Source organism: Ptychodera flava, chromosome 14 (assembly GCF_041260155.1).
Source record: "Ptychodera flava strain L36383 chromosome 14, AS_Pfla_20210202, whole genome shotgun sequence".
Classification (NCBI taxonomy): Eukaryota; Metazoa; Hemichordata; class Enteropneusta; family Ptychoderidae; genus Ptychodera; species Ptychodera flava.
The window spans coordinates 5,939,043-5,953,556 of NC_091941.1; the positions used below are offsets into that span (position 1 = coordinate 5,939,043).

Below are 14,514 nucleotides of genomic sequence, written 5' to 3' on the forward strand. Positions count from 1 at the left end.
TTGCGTCCTTTTTCTTGTCCATTTTATTATGCCTGATTAATATTCTCATTTTGTAAAAATCACTTGGCCACCCATGACTGCTGACTTTTGATATAATACCCTTTACAACTCAACCATGTGCTTTACATAATTTAGGACAAATGGAAACAATATGATCTTACTGAGAATATGTACTGGCTGATACACCTCATAAATTTTTCTCATTTGTTGTAAAGTATTGATTGAGATCAACTGTGACATTCGTACACTCTGATTTTAAAATGAAAATTATGGGGATAATTTGAAGTTAACTATTAGTGATACATGAGAATTAATTTGGTACAATTAAAAGGTTGTGTTTTGTTTTACAGCTTGTCTTTTCAGAAATGCGATATGTAATGAAATTATGCACATCCAGATCTACAAATTCTCAGCCAGAGTTCAAAAAGGTGACAGTATAATACTGTATTACAATGTTCTAAACAAGAGCTCTTGGATTGCAAAAACATCTCATTTTACAAAGATTGAAAATGTTGAAGTATTATGATTGCAGTTTTGGGCAAAAGTCAAGGATGAAAATTTGCATGTCCGAAAAAATTTGTGCTTCAACTTGTAGTTCAAGTTTTCAAATTCTCAGAAGATCAGTTTGGTCTAATGGTACATTGATGAGTGATCCAGTGCTCTAAAACACATCATGGCCATCCAATGATGCATGAGCTCTCTCAATTTCCCCTAAAAGTATTTATGTGACATGAAGATATATGGCTTTATGTGCAGGAATTTCTGCAAATTCTTCGCTTTAACAAGTTTAACACATCTAAATTTATCATTTGCTGTAAAAGCACTCTGTCTCTATATTTTCAGCACATGTTTGCCCACATGCTCTTTAATCTGAAACCATATATGCGAGGAAAACATGGTTGAAAATGATAAATGGAGTGTACATGCAAATTCAAAAGATATGGAAGATGATAAAAGAACCATAAGAAGAACATTTTCATATAATGGCCATCATAACTTTTTCATTTCCAGATTTGTAGTTTGCCTTAAAACACAACTGCATTTACTGATTCAAATCTTTATCAAATTACCAGCTCTCAGGGGAAAAATTAATCTTTCCCTGCCAAAGCTGCACATGCCCTGTGTCTAACATCCTGAAAGCGTATCTGGAAGTGTTGTTTAAAACATACAACTGTAAGATAAATTTTGGTATTTCAGAAAAGAGAAAATGACAGGTACTACTGTACTAAATTGTCAGCTATGGAACTGATATTAAACCAATTTAAAGTCTTTGTATTGTTTCATCTGAAAGTTTTTCAGATATTGCGCTAATTTTCAACAAATTCTTCCAGTTAGTGTCAGGTAACTTGCAAACTGCAAACCACTATGTGAACTACAAACCCCTGGGACAAGATGATTAATCTATAAGTAATGATGTTCCAACTAAAATTTGCTCAACTCAATTCAGCAAAATTCCCTTCTGATATTTTCTCTCTCACTTTCCCATATTTTAAATACAGAGCCTTCAGTAGTTTAAATGGTTAGTTTTTAATATGTATCGATTTTCAGTTGTAATAATCATAAATGTATCCTTTCACTACTTATTGTTCAGCCTTGTAATTGGAAAGTGATTAAAACATTTTATAGCTTCCTCAGTCTGAAGAAAGGTCTGTGACCACGAATGAAGTGAGCTCATCAGCTGAATTTTATTATTGTGTTCATTCAAGTAACGCAATAATATAATGTCAAATTAATAAAGAGGAAAACTAATCATGATTAGTGAACTAATGAATATTTAATGGCTCATGGGTCAAATAAACAAGACATGGGAATGCAAACTTCATGTTCCATGGACACATCACGAACATAAACATTTGTTTTAAAAAGACACTGTTTTTGAGCCGGTCAAAACAACACAACTATTTCTGAGGACAGCTACTGACTGCCTGTAACCTCTACAGCATGTAGAATTTGTTCAATTCAATGCATCTGTCTCTCTTAGACAATACAGAGGCCTCGGTATTCCTTTATGTAAAATTTTATTGCCAAGACCGACATAGGAGCAACTGGTGTTTATGAAGAAACAAACATTTTGTGAGATTTGTTTAAGGTGGGACTGAGTTTAAGGCACAGTCAATGGAGTATATGCAATTGGTCTTTAAGCATTATTACACCATTTCTAACAGATATTAATGTTGTTCACTCAAGCAGATAAACGTGAAGATGTTCATAGGTCACCCTTTAATGATCATCTAAACATGCACATCTTTACACGAGCAGTCTATTTCGCTTTTATTCACATACATAAACTGAAAAAATAATGGAACTCATGGACAAACAAAAAACTAAAAAATCCATCTGAGGACATAAACAGAACTCTCAGGAAGTATTTTCAGGGCTGTAACATGATTGGATATGACCCACACCATTAACCATGGTGGAAAGACATGCGTTCACTTACTTATGAGTCATTCCACAGTAAAGTGCACTTTTTGTCATACTTTTGTTTTCAGTACTGGCTTTCAACCCACTGCAGCATACAGCTAATTTTAGTTATTTTAGCAAGCATAACACCTTAAGAGATAAAAAAAATAAAACTGTGTAATTTAGGTCGATGATTCATAAATTAAGTTATTTTATCATAAGACATTAGCTGATTATTTTACTCTAATTTGTGGCAATTTTTCCCTCATGTGAACTCTATGTCTACATTTTCTATGAATCACCTAAGAATATAATTCAAATATGTCATACCAACTGTTTATTAGTAATTATAAATTACACAAACAATTGACCAAATTCATTGATGGGTGGACTGTAATTATGTTGCCAAAATTTGGATAACATACGTAACAGGTGTCCGTCCAACTCTGGCAATATATTGGAAAAGCCCCTTGAAGTGCAAATAAAGATTTTCCATTACCAACAGTCTTTACCATAGCAAGTCCTCAAAGAAATCTTTTTCCATGGGGCATTCCCTGCTTTCATTATTTCAATTTGTAGGTTTCCAGTAGTTTACAAACGTTTTCCATCCACTATGTTACGTATGTTATCTCAAATTTGAAATTATGGTTCTCATACTTTATGTAGCAAGCTGTTCGAAAAATATCACTTTTTTAGGATAACCTGGAGGTAATAGTTCATGACATTATTGTGTTACCATTGTTGACTGCCATTACTGCAAAACAGAGCCAGTGAATGGTTTTCCGTCCAAAATGTTACGTATGTTACATTACCTATATTTCCAGAATTCTCCAAGTATTTATGACAGAAATTGATAATCATCAATTAGTAAAAAACTGAATCCCCATGTTCAAATATTATCGCATACAATGCAATTCAGAACACATCAACAAATTAAATTTGTTGATGTGTTCGAATTGGATTGTTGAGATTTCCGTCCATGTTATGTATGTTACCAACGTTTCTACATTTTCTCTTCTTTGCAGAAAATTATGATAGAGAGTGAATTATATGAAGCAATTGAGATTCAGATAGACAGGGAATCTCTGTAAAATTGTTTAACAAGCATTTATGTTGAAGTAATCAAAATAATTAGAACAGCTATAAAGTGGGGGAATCAATAAAAATCCGTCCCCGTTACGTACGTTATCAGATACTGTGATTGCACATCAAACATTTTACTCCACTGATGAAATTTCACATCAAGTTATCTTCTCATATCATTTTTTGTATTGTAGCCATACACTTCTTTCTAACCAAACCACTTTCATTACCAAATTTGATGTTTCAATTTTTGTGGGTCTATGTCACACTATTGGTGCACTTTACTGTGGAATGAGTCTTATCAAACATTGAAAGTGTGTGTATATGATGAAACTACAAAGCTACACTTACTGAATTTACCAAGACAAGTATAATTTCTTTCCGGTTTTGTGGGATTAGTCAGAGAATCAGAGTTCTCAATGGCAAAGAGAGAGGGTCAGAAGGATTCTGGGGTTATTTTACCAGAGGAAGACCGAGGAAAACAATCACCATCTCCAAGCTATGATGGTATTTATCTCTGATCAAGGGGAAATTTACTGCAGAAATATCCAGTTTCATAAACAACTGACATGTAAAATTTGATATCATATTTGTTATTCCGTATGACATACTTTTTGGTATTGACTTTATGCATGACTTGAAGATTTGCGCTGTGACCTTAATTCGATGAACACTCTGTGTGGGGAGTCAATACGATATAAGTTGACATGCCAGATTTGTGGTAAACTTACATAAATCCCTCAGCCTTTTCAAGAATCAAACCCCTGACTCACAACACTTGAAATTTAAACAAAGTATTTAAATGCAATTCTTTACTATGCAAAACGTTGCCTATGACAACAGACACCAAGCCCAATGTTTTTCTGTTTCATGATTGACACAACCAGTACCCACAGCATCAGAATACATTGTTTTATTAGAGTTTTCCGATGTCTGCACATAGATCATAACTATGTATACAGCGATGTTGGCTTTAATACTTTCCATGTCTGACGCTTTGTCAGTTCAGGTGTAGCATGATCTGTAAACATTTTCATTTTTTGTTTGTTTGTTTGTTTGTTTGTTTGTTTGTTTTTCCTATTCAAAATTATCTGATGGACTATGGATCCCTTTCATTTAAAATAGCAAATATGTCAAATATGTTGTGTACAGGTAACTCCGACCCTAACCACATGTACACGACTGAATCTTTTAGTCCACACCTACTGTACCAACTGTAAGGCCTGAAGTTTATTAAATAAACAGATTACATGTGTAAATGAGAAGTGAAACACAATTTCTGCATTTTCACATGTTGACACATCAATAGAACTATCACTTCTTCCATTAATATTAACTGAACTATCTTTTGTCGGATATCTCTGAGGCAAAACATTTTTATGACAGTTACTGTAGAATTTTATCTTCAGGTAGATGTTATCAAGCTTATTAACTAAGGTGTGTATTGACTATACTTAAATACCTTTCATATTTCCTGTCTTTACATCTGATAAAAGTCGAAGATCATATCTGTGCATGCAATTTAAATGAAAAGAAGCATTTTCAAAATCCCATCCCTAAAACTGATTTTACTCAAGTTGACTATTCTGTATGTAATCATGCTGAATTATAAACCTAGCTCAGTCTTGTTTCAAGCTGAGTTAAGAAACTATACCACAGACGTCAGTACAAATGGTGAAGTTTGAGAAGGGAGTGATGAACATCAATCAATGGAAATTTGCATATTATAAGGGGGGAATTGAACAACAATTGAAAATGGTTTCAATATTACCTATGAATCAGAATTCCTGAATTCCACTTTGAAACCAACAACAAGTGTTGCATGTACATTGCAAGTATGGTGGTCCATGTGTTGGAAAAGAAAATTACAAAATTCAAGCAGACACTGCGAGGAGTCAAAATTTCAAAAAAGTATTTAAGTTAACGGACCCCAGGGGGAAAAGGAATATAAACATGGTGGGAAATTGCAGCTCATATTCATTTTCCAGTCACAACCTTTAACTTTACCCGACAGGGTGAGATGAGAGTCCACAACGTAACTTGAGACATGCATAACATCAAGAATTACACTCTGCAATATGACCATCATGAGACTTGTCAATAAATCAACTTTTGGCTGGGCTGATTCACATTCTGATCTCTGAGGTCAGCCGGGTACATGCACATACCGCAACAATTATCAAGAGATGAAAAGAGCATGTTGCATGAGGTGACGAGGGAAGATATGAATTCAATCAGATGTAAATATCATATATGTCATCGTGTAGGTCTGTTTATTCTGAAAACTATTCCCTGTACATGGGTTTAGAAGACATTATATTGGCACACTATAGAGTACTCTCAGTATATGGCCTCTCACTGCCGGATCATCAATGAATAAAGGACTCCATGGGGACACTGTACATTTGACATGTACTCATCTTGTCCCTGGCAATACGATACCATCCAAATTTACTAATTTACTATGATCTGACGTCAGTATACTTGATACCAGTCATACATTAATGAACTAGTATGTGATAACATTCTGTGTCAATTAGAAAATGCAGTGACTTTAAAAGCTTTTACAGACCACAAGGTGTATATGGGTACATGTGTGTGAGTGTATGTATGTACAATATTTATACACACACATACACCAACAAAAAAAGAGAGAAATACAGACAGCTTTGTTATTGATATGTAAACAATAACTCGATATCAATTTTCGATCGAACTTGGCAACTTGCTGCAATTTTTGCAAAGTGGCTCATGTTCCTGTAATGCTAAACTCATATAAATTGTCGGAAACCATTCATAAACATTCTTCTAGGCAGTCCAAATACTAAGTTTCAGTTTATAGCACAAATTTCCTCTTATTTTTTCCTATCAGTATTAACACCCTGCACACATTAACTTTATTACATGCCTGGCAACTGTTACATCACACTGAACACTTCTACAGATTATTATCTGAAATATTTATCTGTAAATAAATGAGTGCCAAATGCATACTTTGTATGATATTATCTTTGTAACATATCCCCCTGACATATATTTTGGATTCACTGCATGACACCACACGCATACATACTCAGTGAAAAAAACTAAGCAAACTTTAGCAATTAATTCAAAATGGTATTAATCCCCCGAAATCTATCCTCATTGGTCGAGTCTACACAGAGGAACATGGCATTGTTGGATATAAATAGACGCTGACATATTAAAAACTCTGTATGATTAAAACATTTCATCTGGCAATAATTATAAAATACAGAAACAAAGGATTTGCATACAACAGAGATCAAGTTTCATCTGCAAGAATTAAAGAGATTAAATGTATAAGGTAACTCATTTAAAATGTGTTTTCCAGACACAAACCTCATCCATATTGCCACGGTCCCTCCACAGAAAGGGACCGTAATATTGCTTCATTAATTCACATCAGTGCACACACATGCATTAACATATCATTCAAATATTCTGTTCATATCTGGTCAGACTCACTCTCATTTTTGTCTTCAATTATGGGTTGTGATACTCTATTCAGGGCAGGATTTGCACAGTGCAAAATATTTGGGGACCAGAGCATACATGTTGTATGATATTATGTAACCTTTGCTTGACAAAGTGCAAACAAAAGTGTTAATGTTCTTTGAATGGAAGTATAAGAGGAATGTTCTACTGCATACACAGGCTGCAGGTAACAGGTAAATGTGATCTAGGGCTTCAAGTTATAATGTTCAGTGAATACACTGGGGGGGGGGGGGCATGCCACAACTTGACACCTTGACATGAACAAAATGTGGAGCACACAAATCTGACCCTATTTTCAATTTGTACACCTGGATTTGTGTCACAGCTCTCTCACACACAACTCCAGGTGAGAACAACAATACTTGATGCCAAAACAGCTGATGTATACACATGGACATCATGTCCATTGGTTTTTTACCTGCCATACATGACAAAGGAAACTGCTACCACCATCACACAGATGCAGAACACCTTCCATCCTCTGAATTATTCATATCTACACAACATTAATATCTTATGGGATAATGTAATATGAAACTGGGATTACAAAGTGACAGCTCAAAACATGCAAGATAAACTCCAAAATAGAATAAACAGAAAATTGATGGATGAAAAAAATGTTTAACTACAACCACACAATAAACAAACACAAAACAATCCACTCACCATACAACTTCATTTTCCCATCTTTCCCCTCAACTAGCAGAATAACATATCCTCCCAAATCAACCATGTTAGCAGAATAAGGGCACACACACACTGTGTAGAGTGTAGCTGTGTTATAGGATGCTACATGGCGACACTTAATGCCTGTAAAGTATCCACAAACTCCATGGTTCCATTCAGCTGACTGGTCCCCGACTTAGTAACATCCTAGCTTATTTGCGTATCCTCTCTCTGACTGCTCTGCTGGCTGATAGTCCTATTAATATCAAAGCCCTAGACCAGATACACAAGTGGTTCACTCTGTCACGCTCTGGGTATTAATTATTCATGAGCTACAGTATACCTCATTGGTTAATGTCTGGGAGAGTTGGAACTACCGCCCAACAGTTGTGCTTCATAAATTTTCCTTCCCAGCTGACAAAGAGAAATTAATCACCTCATAATCACTAAAAGTCTTAATGTCATGAAGTTAATTGTGTTGAATCCTGCTTGATGAGTCACTTGTGACATAAATAAAGAGAACGCAGACAAAATTTATACATCCTTTATTCTTGTTTTGATTTTTTATAGCAGTGGATCTTTTCTGTACAATTTTTATCATCATCCAACTCCTAATCTACAACAGGTCAGGGAAACCATGTAATCTTGTATACATACTTTAAATCAATGGATTTGATATACATGTATGGCTTTCCCTTGACAAAGACAAACGTATTTACTTTACAAATGGCAATTTTTAGAAATCACACGTATCATAAAGGCAATGATTTAAAAGATCTAATGTCAAATGGAAAGAGAAAAAACAATGGGTCTATGGGCAAGTGCAGTTTACGTCCCTTTGGCCACAAACATGTCAGATGTTTTGTCTAAAAGCAGACATCTGTATTGCCAAGATACAACACAACTTGCTCTGTTGTGACATCAAGAAGCAAGGAAAGTCGGAATAACGAAAGTACCAAGTAAGTCATCTTAAAGTTCACCATGTAGCTTTCATAGAGAAACTAGTTTACAACAATGCAGTCAAACTCCGATCATTGATAATGCATTTAAAAAAAGATTTTTGCTTCTTTCAAAAGGAGACATAACCCCAGGGCATGGTAGCCTGCTGTGAAATTGGAACCATGTATGTTTTGGAAACATACTACTGTTACAAGATTGATTCCCTTTAAATAGGAATCTTGATGGGAAATTTCACTATGAACTACGCTCTCAATTAAAAAGTTTTTTTCCAATGAAGCAATCAAATCGGAATTTACCATTCATTGACATAACACATTATGTTTGCCATAACATATTTTAAGATCGAAATTCTCCTAGAACACTGTTTTACACCTAAGAGTAAAACCCAGGCCAGGTGTTATTGGTGATCTCTATTTACAGTTTATGTTGTGAAAAATATTTGTTTCGGCCATGACACTCAAATGAGAAACAATTAAGAAATGTTATGCCTAGTAATGATCACAAGGCCATATTAGTCTTTTTCTTAAAAGAAGAGGTACCAACTGAGATGGGACTGCAATCTTCTAACCAAAGGTTTAAATGATTAGTGAAACCATATAGTACCTCTCTAATCAGGACCTACAGATTATTCAAGGTGAATGTTGAACGTTTAATAGATTTAATATTCACTTCAGTATTTTGTAAAACTGTGAAATAAGTGCACTTCGATACATTCTAACAAATTTGTTTGATAAGTCTACACATTGCACTTCATTTCTTGTTGAATTTTAGGGAGTGACATCTTCTTTGAATGTTTGAGATGTGATGCTTGTAGTGTACAAATAGACGAACAGAAAAGTGAACAGATATAGATATAGACAAACACAGTATCATCTTTTCATAATTCTGGTCTATAACTTTGATATGGTGGTCTGTTAGCTACATCTTCTTGTCTACAACTTTCATATGGTACTTTGCTATTCATATCATTGACAACTGCACTGAAGCAACTATCCAGTAAATACCACTCTTGCTGCAGGTGTATGCACACGTCCTAGACATGTCCCCCAAAACAGTCACTATGTCTACATACACCTGCTATAAGTGCATACGTAATTGAAGTCGATACGGATTAAGACTTTACCAATGTAGCGTGGTGGCTGTCAATGGATACTCACAAAGGGGTGAAAGAAAGTCACACGCTATGGCAATTAACAGGAAATCAAACTGAACATAATCATCGCTACAATAGGATGAATAGAAAAGGCTGGCTACCTGAACTGTTCATTTCTACAGCAGCCATTCATTTCTATGCAAATTAGTGCACCTACATGATGAATTTCACTTTTCTATTACATTTTTAGAAGAGAAAAAGGTCATTTGTAACTCATTAGAAACTGGCATGCTTCCAAGGCCACAAAATATCTATCTTTTACTCTAATCAATCTATCTCTTGCACAAAACACTCCTGGTCAATGTTATGCAGATGGGCAAGTAATCCCTTACTCTCAAAGGAATGCAGCCAGAGTGATGAAATAAAACCTGACTGTCTCACCGATTAACTTAAGAATCCTTTCAAAGAACAGCATGCAATGGACCCATTATTTCATTCTCTCTGGGATATTGAAATTTTACAACATAACAAATTGCACAATGCACTCACCCTGGCAACGAGAAATTCTGATTTGATGTTTTCAAAATATTGCCAAATCCAGAGGTGAAGACGGTATATTGCAGCCCCCTCAGGAGATTTGTTAAAATACACTTTACCAATTATTGTCTAGTGTTGGAATAAAATCATGTACACACTTATGGAGACTGGCAATGATGCTTTCATCCTGAAATTTCACCAACTTTTCACCCCTTGGCTTCCCTCTCTTTGAGTTTCATAGAGCACCTGGATTTGCTCAATGAAACCATATCCCCTCCATTTTACTTTTTCAAATACAGTTGAAAATGAATCTGATGATCAACATCAAATATACCAAGTTCATTCACATACAATAATATTGCTACATCAGCTACATATTCATGCTACACTTCAATATCTATGGATCAGATTTCATTATCTCCATGAATTGGTTTTCATATTCTAATTTTATGCAAATAAATTGGTGACATAAATGAAAGCCGCCTCTGGCAAGTCTAGTTTCTGCGGTATTCAAAAGCCAATAGTCTAACAGTAACACACATCTGAAGGGCCTAATAAAAATAACAATTACAGGTAAATTTCAATGTCTAGGCGATATAAACAAATTCCAAATGCTTGAAAAGGCTTATAAATGATGAAATGATCAGACAATGCAGAACTACTGCTTCTGTTGACTATGCTTCTGAAGTATATTTTAAAACACAGGCTGACAGAAATTTATGTTAAATCACCACTCAGGCAGCATAATGTCCCACTTTCACTTGATAAAAGAGATCATTTGAAGCAGTCTACTGGATAATTTGACAATTAAATCAGGAACTTGCCTGGGGAAGACATGGTACCTTTCAACAAATTGTAAAGTGAGTCCTGTTAGTCTGCAGTAGAAAATCATCCGATCAAAACAAAGGTATTCAAGCATTGCAAGACTTAGGGAAACCACAACATTATATCATTCTTTGTCCATCTTTTCAAATTTTTTTCTCTATGACAAAAGTCAAGTATAATGAACCAACATTAATACAAACATATTCGAAGTTGAATATAAAGATTTACAGCCAAACACATATTTTCTTGGCTTCATTGGCATATAACTAAGAATTCCTTTCCATGACATACATTATTGACAAAACATTGTTGTGGAATGGAGGAACCACTGACCTGAAATTCAGAAGAATCTTTTCATAAAGAATTTACCACATCTCATTTGACTAAGTAGTGAAATACTTTTCACATGAATAAGTTACACCAGATGAAATACAAGTAACGCCACCAGAAACCACATCTTAAATTATCCAAGGAAGAAAGCAGTCCAGTGTTTGAGGTCATCCTTAGTTTTGCTTCATACATTTCTGACATTTACACATTTTGTTTTGCATTGCATAAAGACAACTTACATTTAGTATTCATAATGCCCAGTCAAACAACAATTGAATTGTATAAACAGACTACATATACAGAGACAACAATACCAGTCATTTTTGCCAAAAATTGCAAAATCAAACAAATACAACTTCTGGTATGAAACAACAAAAGTTAGATTCTGAAGCACAAGGCAAATTTTTATTTACAGATTATTCTAAACTATACCCGTACAAATTGAACTTCATCAAATAAATTAATACCAAGTCTCAGGTCAAATTTAGTTGCATGTCAGCCAGTAAACATACAGTTCAAACTACATACATTTACTGCAGTCCATTTGACTTGATATATTTCAAAATTACTTGGTTTCTATCCATCTGGTAATATCATACAACATAGCAAATGCTTGTAATGTATGCAGGTATACCAAAATGTGTTTAAAAGTTACTGTTTCTGAACTCTTGTGTGCTAGACACCTATCAGTCTCATCCAGTGTATAATTTTGGCCCAATTAACACACGGTAAGACTACACCATCTATAATTACAATGCTGGCCTTTGACTAGCTTTGGCATGGAAGATTGCATTTCTATTATTAAAAGGCATCGAGGAATGTGTAATGCTAGCATCATTAAGATTTCCTGGGCAAGTTTCTGTTTTTAGCTGTTACAGTTGGCATGACATGTCACAATGTTAAATCTGGAATATGAGTTAACACCATGCTGGAATTATGCAGTCTGAAGAAATTTGCCAAAGTATACAAAACAACGTGGCAAGGACAAAAGATCTTCACTGTGAGATATGCATGAAGTCAATTACTTGTGTCTGATGACAACATGATATGCTGTGATGCTCCACTGATAAAATGACTCCTGCCACAATACAAATTGATTTTTCCACATCTATCCCACTGAGTCACTGTTGTCAGAAAGATTTTTTTAGGACCTGTAATGACCACACAATCTGTTTTCTGAAAGCAACAGACTGACCGAATTTCAGTCATGGATTTATCAGCCATGGATCTTGCATATGTGCCAAGTCATTGCTCTGATCTCTCATACTCATCGGGTCATACTCATGTTGACACGCTATCGCTCAATAAAAAATCTTCTCTGTTTCCCACACAGTTGTTGGAAATATTCAAATAAATCCTTTACAGAGATAATGTTCACATTCTGTTGGACATCCAAAAACGTGAATGTATGTTAGGTATCTGAATGCAGCGCCCTCTACAGTCATTTTCCCTCTCCTTTGCATTTGCGAATTCAACTTGTACATCGGAAGCAATAGTTAAGTATGTCAAGCTTTCTTGTTGTTTGGTTAGAAGTTGAAAGGGAAACTTCCAAGTGGAGTGACGTAATTTCATTGTGATCTCACAAAAATAACTTTATCCTAATCTGAAATCTCTGTCTCTAAGATGACAGAACAAACATACATTTGTATGGCATGAGTTACATATCCATCTACAGCTCAAATCCACATCAATGAATAAATATGAAAAATGACACCTGTACATGACATATACACGTATGAAACACCTGAAATTTGTTTTTCTCATCTGCAACAGAAAATGCTATCCCTACAAACTGTCAAAGTGCAAGATACTGTATTTGGTCAGAACCATTACTTGGCATCAGCGTAATCAACTCAATGAGTCACACAAAGTTCAACATTTAGCGTGATGCTGCTGGTGTTGACTTGCAGGCTGACAGAAATACCTACAAACATTCTTTAGCTTTTTAAGAAAGCCATATGTTTTACTACAGCAGTTGTGTTGAGAAAACCATTCCACTGAAATATTTGCATCAAGGTCTCTTGGATGAAAGCGTTATATAATGACACACACAAAACTATTTCATATATTTCCCTGTAATCATAGTGTACTCTTTTGGAGGTTATTGCTGTCAGGGGGTGAGCTGAGACAGTTCATTTCAAGATACGTTTTCAGTGAATTTCCTTTGCTGACTTAAAAGGATCAGATGTGTATGCCTTTAATTGCCATGAATAAATACTTCATTTTACAATATTATTTGCTTTATAAACAGTCAAAAATCAGCCAAACCTTGCAACACAAATGATGAGTCTATCCATTTGCACAAATATATTTCTTTGAGGACATGAGATGTAAATCAGAATGACTCACCACAACAGCATTTATATTTGTAAATTTTAACACCAAAATGGTGTCATGTTAATCAGACAACTTGCAAGAAAAGAGAGGTCAAAGGTCACACAGCTTACCTGCAGTGATGTCATCGACTCTAGCAGGGAAACCTTCTTCAATGCCACCCATGACAGAGAAGCCAAATCTGGTGTCACCGTCATCCATGATAACCGTTGTCTCCAATTCGGTGACCTATAAAAAACGACATTACAGACCTTCATCAAAACGACATTACAGACCTTCATCAGAGATCCTTGCTCTGACTACATGAGAGTCAAAATGATATCAGTATGAACCATTACTTACTTTGGTGATTCTTGGCAGTTTTGGTGGCTTTCCTTTGAACAGGATAGCCTCTCTCAATGGTTTACCATGAAGCATGCTTGACAGACATGTGTCTAGGGTCAGTTCTAGACTGGGTTAGTAAAAAATACGCTCAAAATTAAAAAAGCCAATTTGTTATGCTATGAATATCGATGAAACGAGAGACTCGGCCAGCTTGGAATTTCCCTGATCAATCTCCAGAGGGCCCACTACACTGCTCTGGATATAAGTGCTGTAATATTTCATTTGCAATTTCAGCAGCATAAATAGTAGAGACTGCAGTGCCACATGACAATTTTTGCAATGGCACGTTTTAAGGTTGGCATGAGTGTTTGTGATCTCTTTTTAAGGATTGATAGGAAGACAAAAGACCACAATAAAGAAATTAATAATTTGGAAGACCCTTT

General features: G+C 35.1%; 1 protein-coding gene across 3 annotated transcripts in view; it reads right to left on the reverse strand.

Annotated features, from left to right (window-relative positions):
• LOC139149082 (protein PALS1-like) overlaps window positions 1-14,514 on the reverse strand; it is a 55,326-nt gene that overhangs the window by 23,253 nt on the left and 17,559 nt on the right. The window contains exons 1-2 of one of the 3 annotated variants that reach the window (XM_070720625.1): window positions 14,090-14,279; window positions 13,861-13,975 (exon numbers count right to left, since the gene is read on the reverse strand). In XM_070720625.1, coding sequence (XP_070576726.1) covers window positions 13,861-13,975; window positions 14,090-14,164 — 190 coding nt within the window. In that variant the 5' untranslated portion in view covers window positions 14,165-14,279. Of the gene's footprint in view, window positions 1-7,668; window positions 7,956-13,860; window positions 13,976-14,089; window positions 14,280-14,514 lie in introns of those variants that run through there. The other 2 variants (XM_070720626.1, XM_070720627.1) reach the window with 2 other exon arrangements.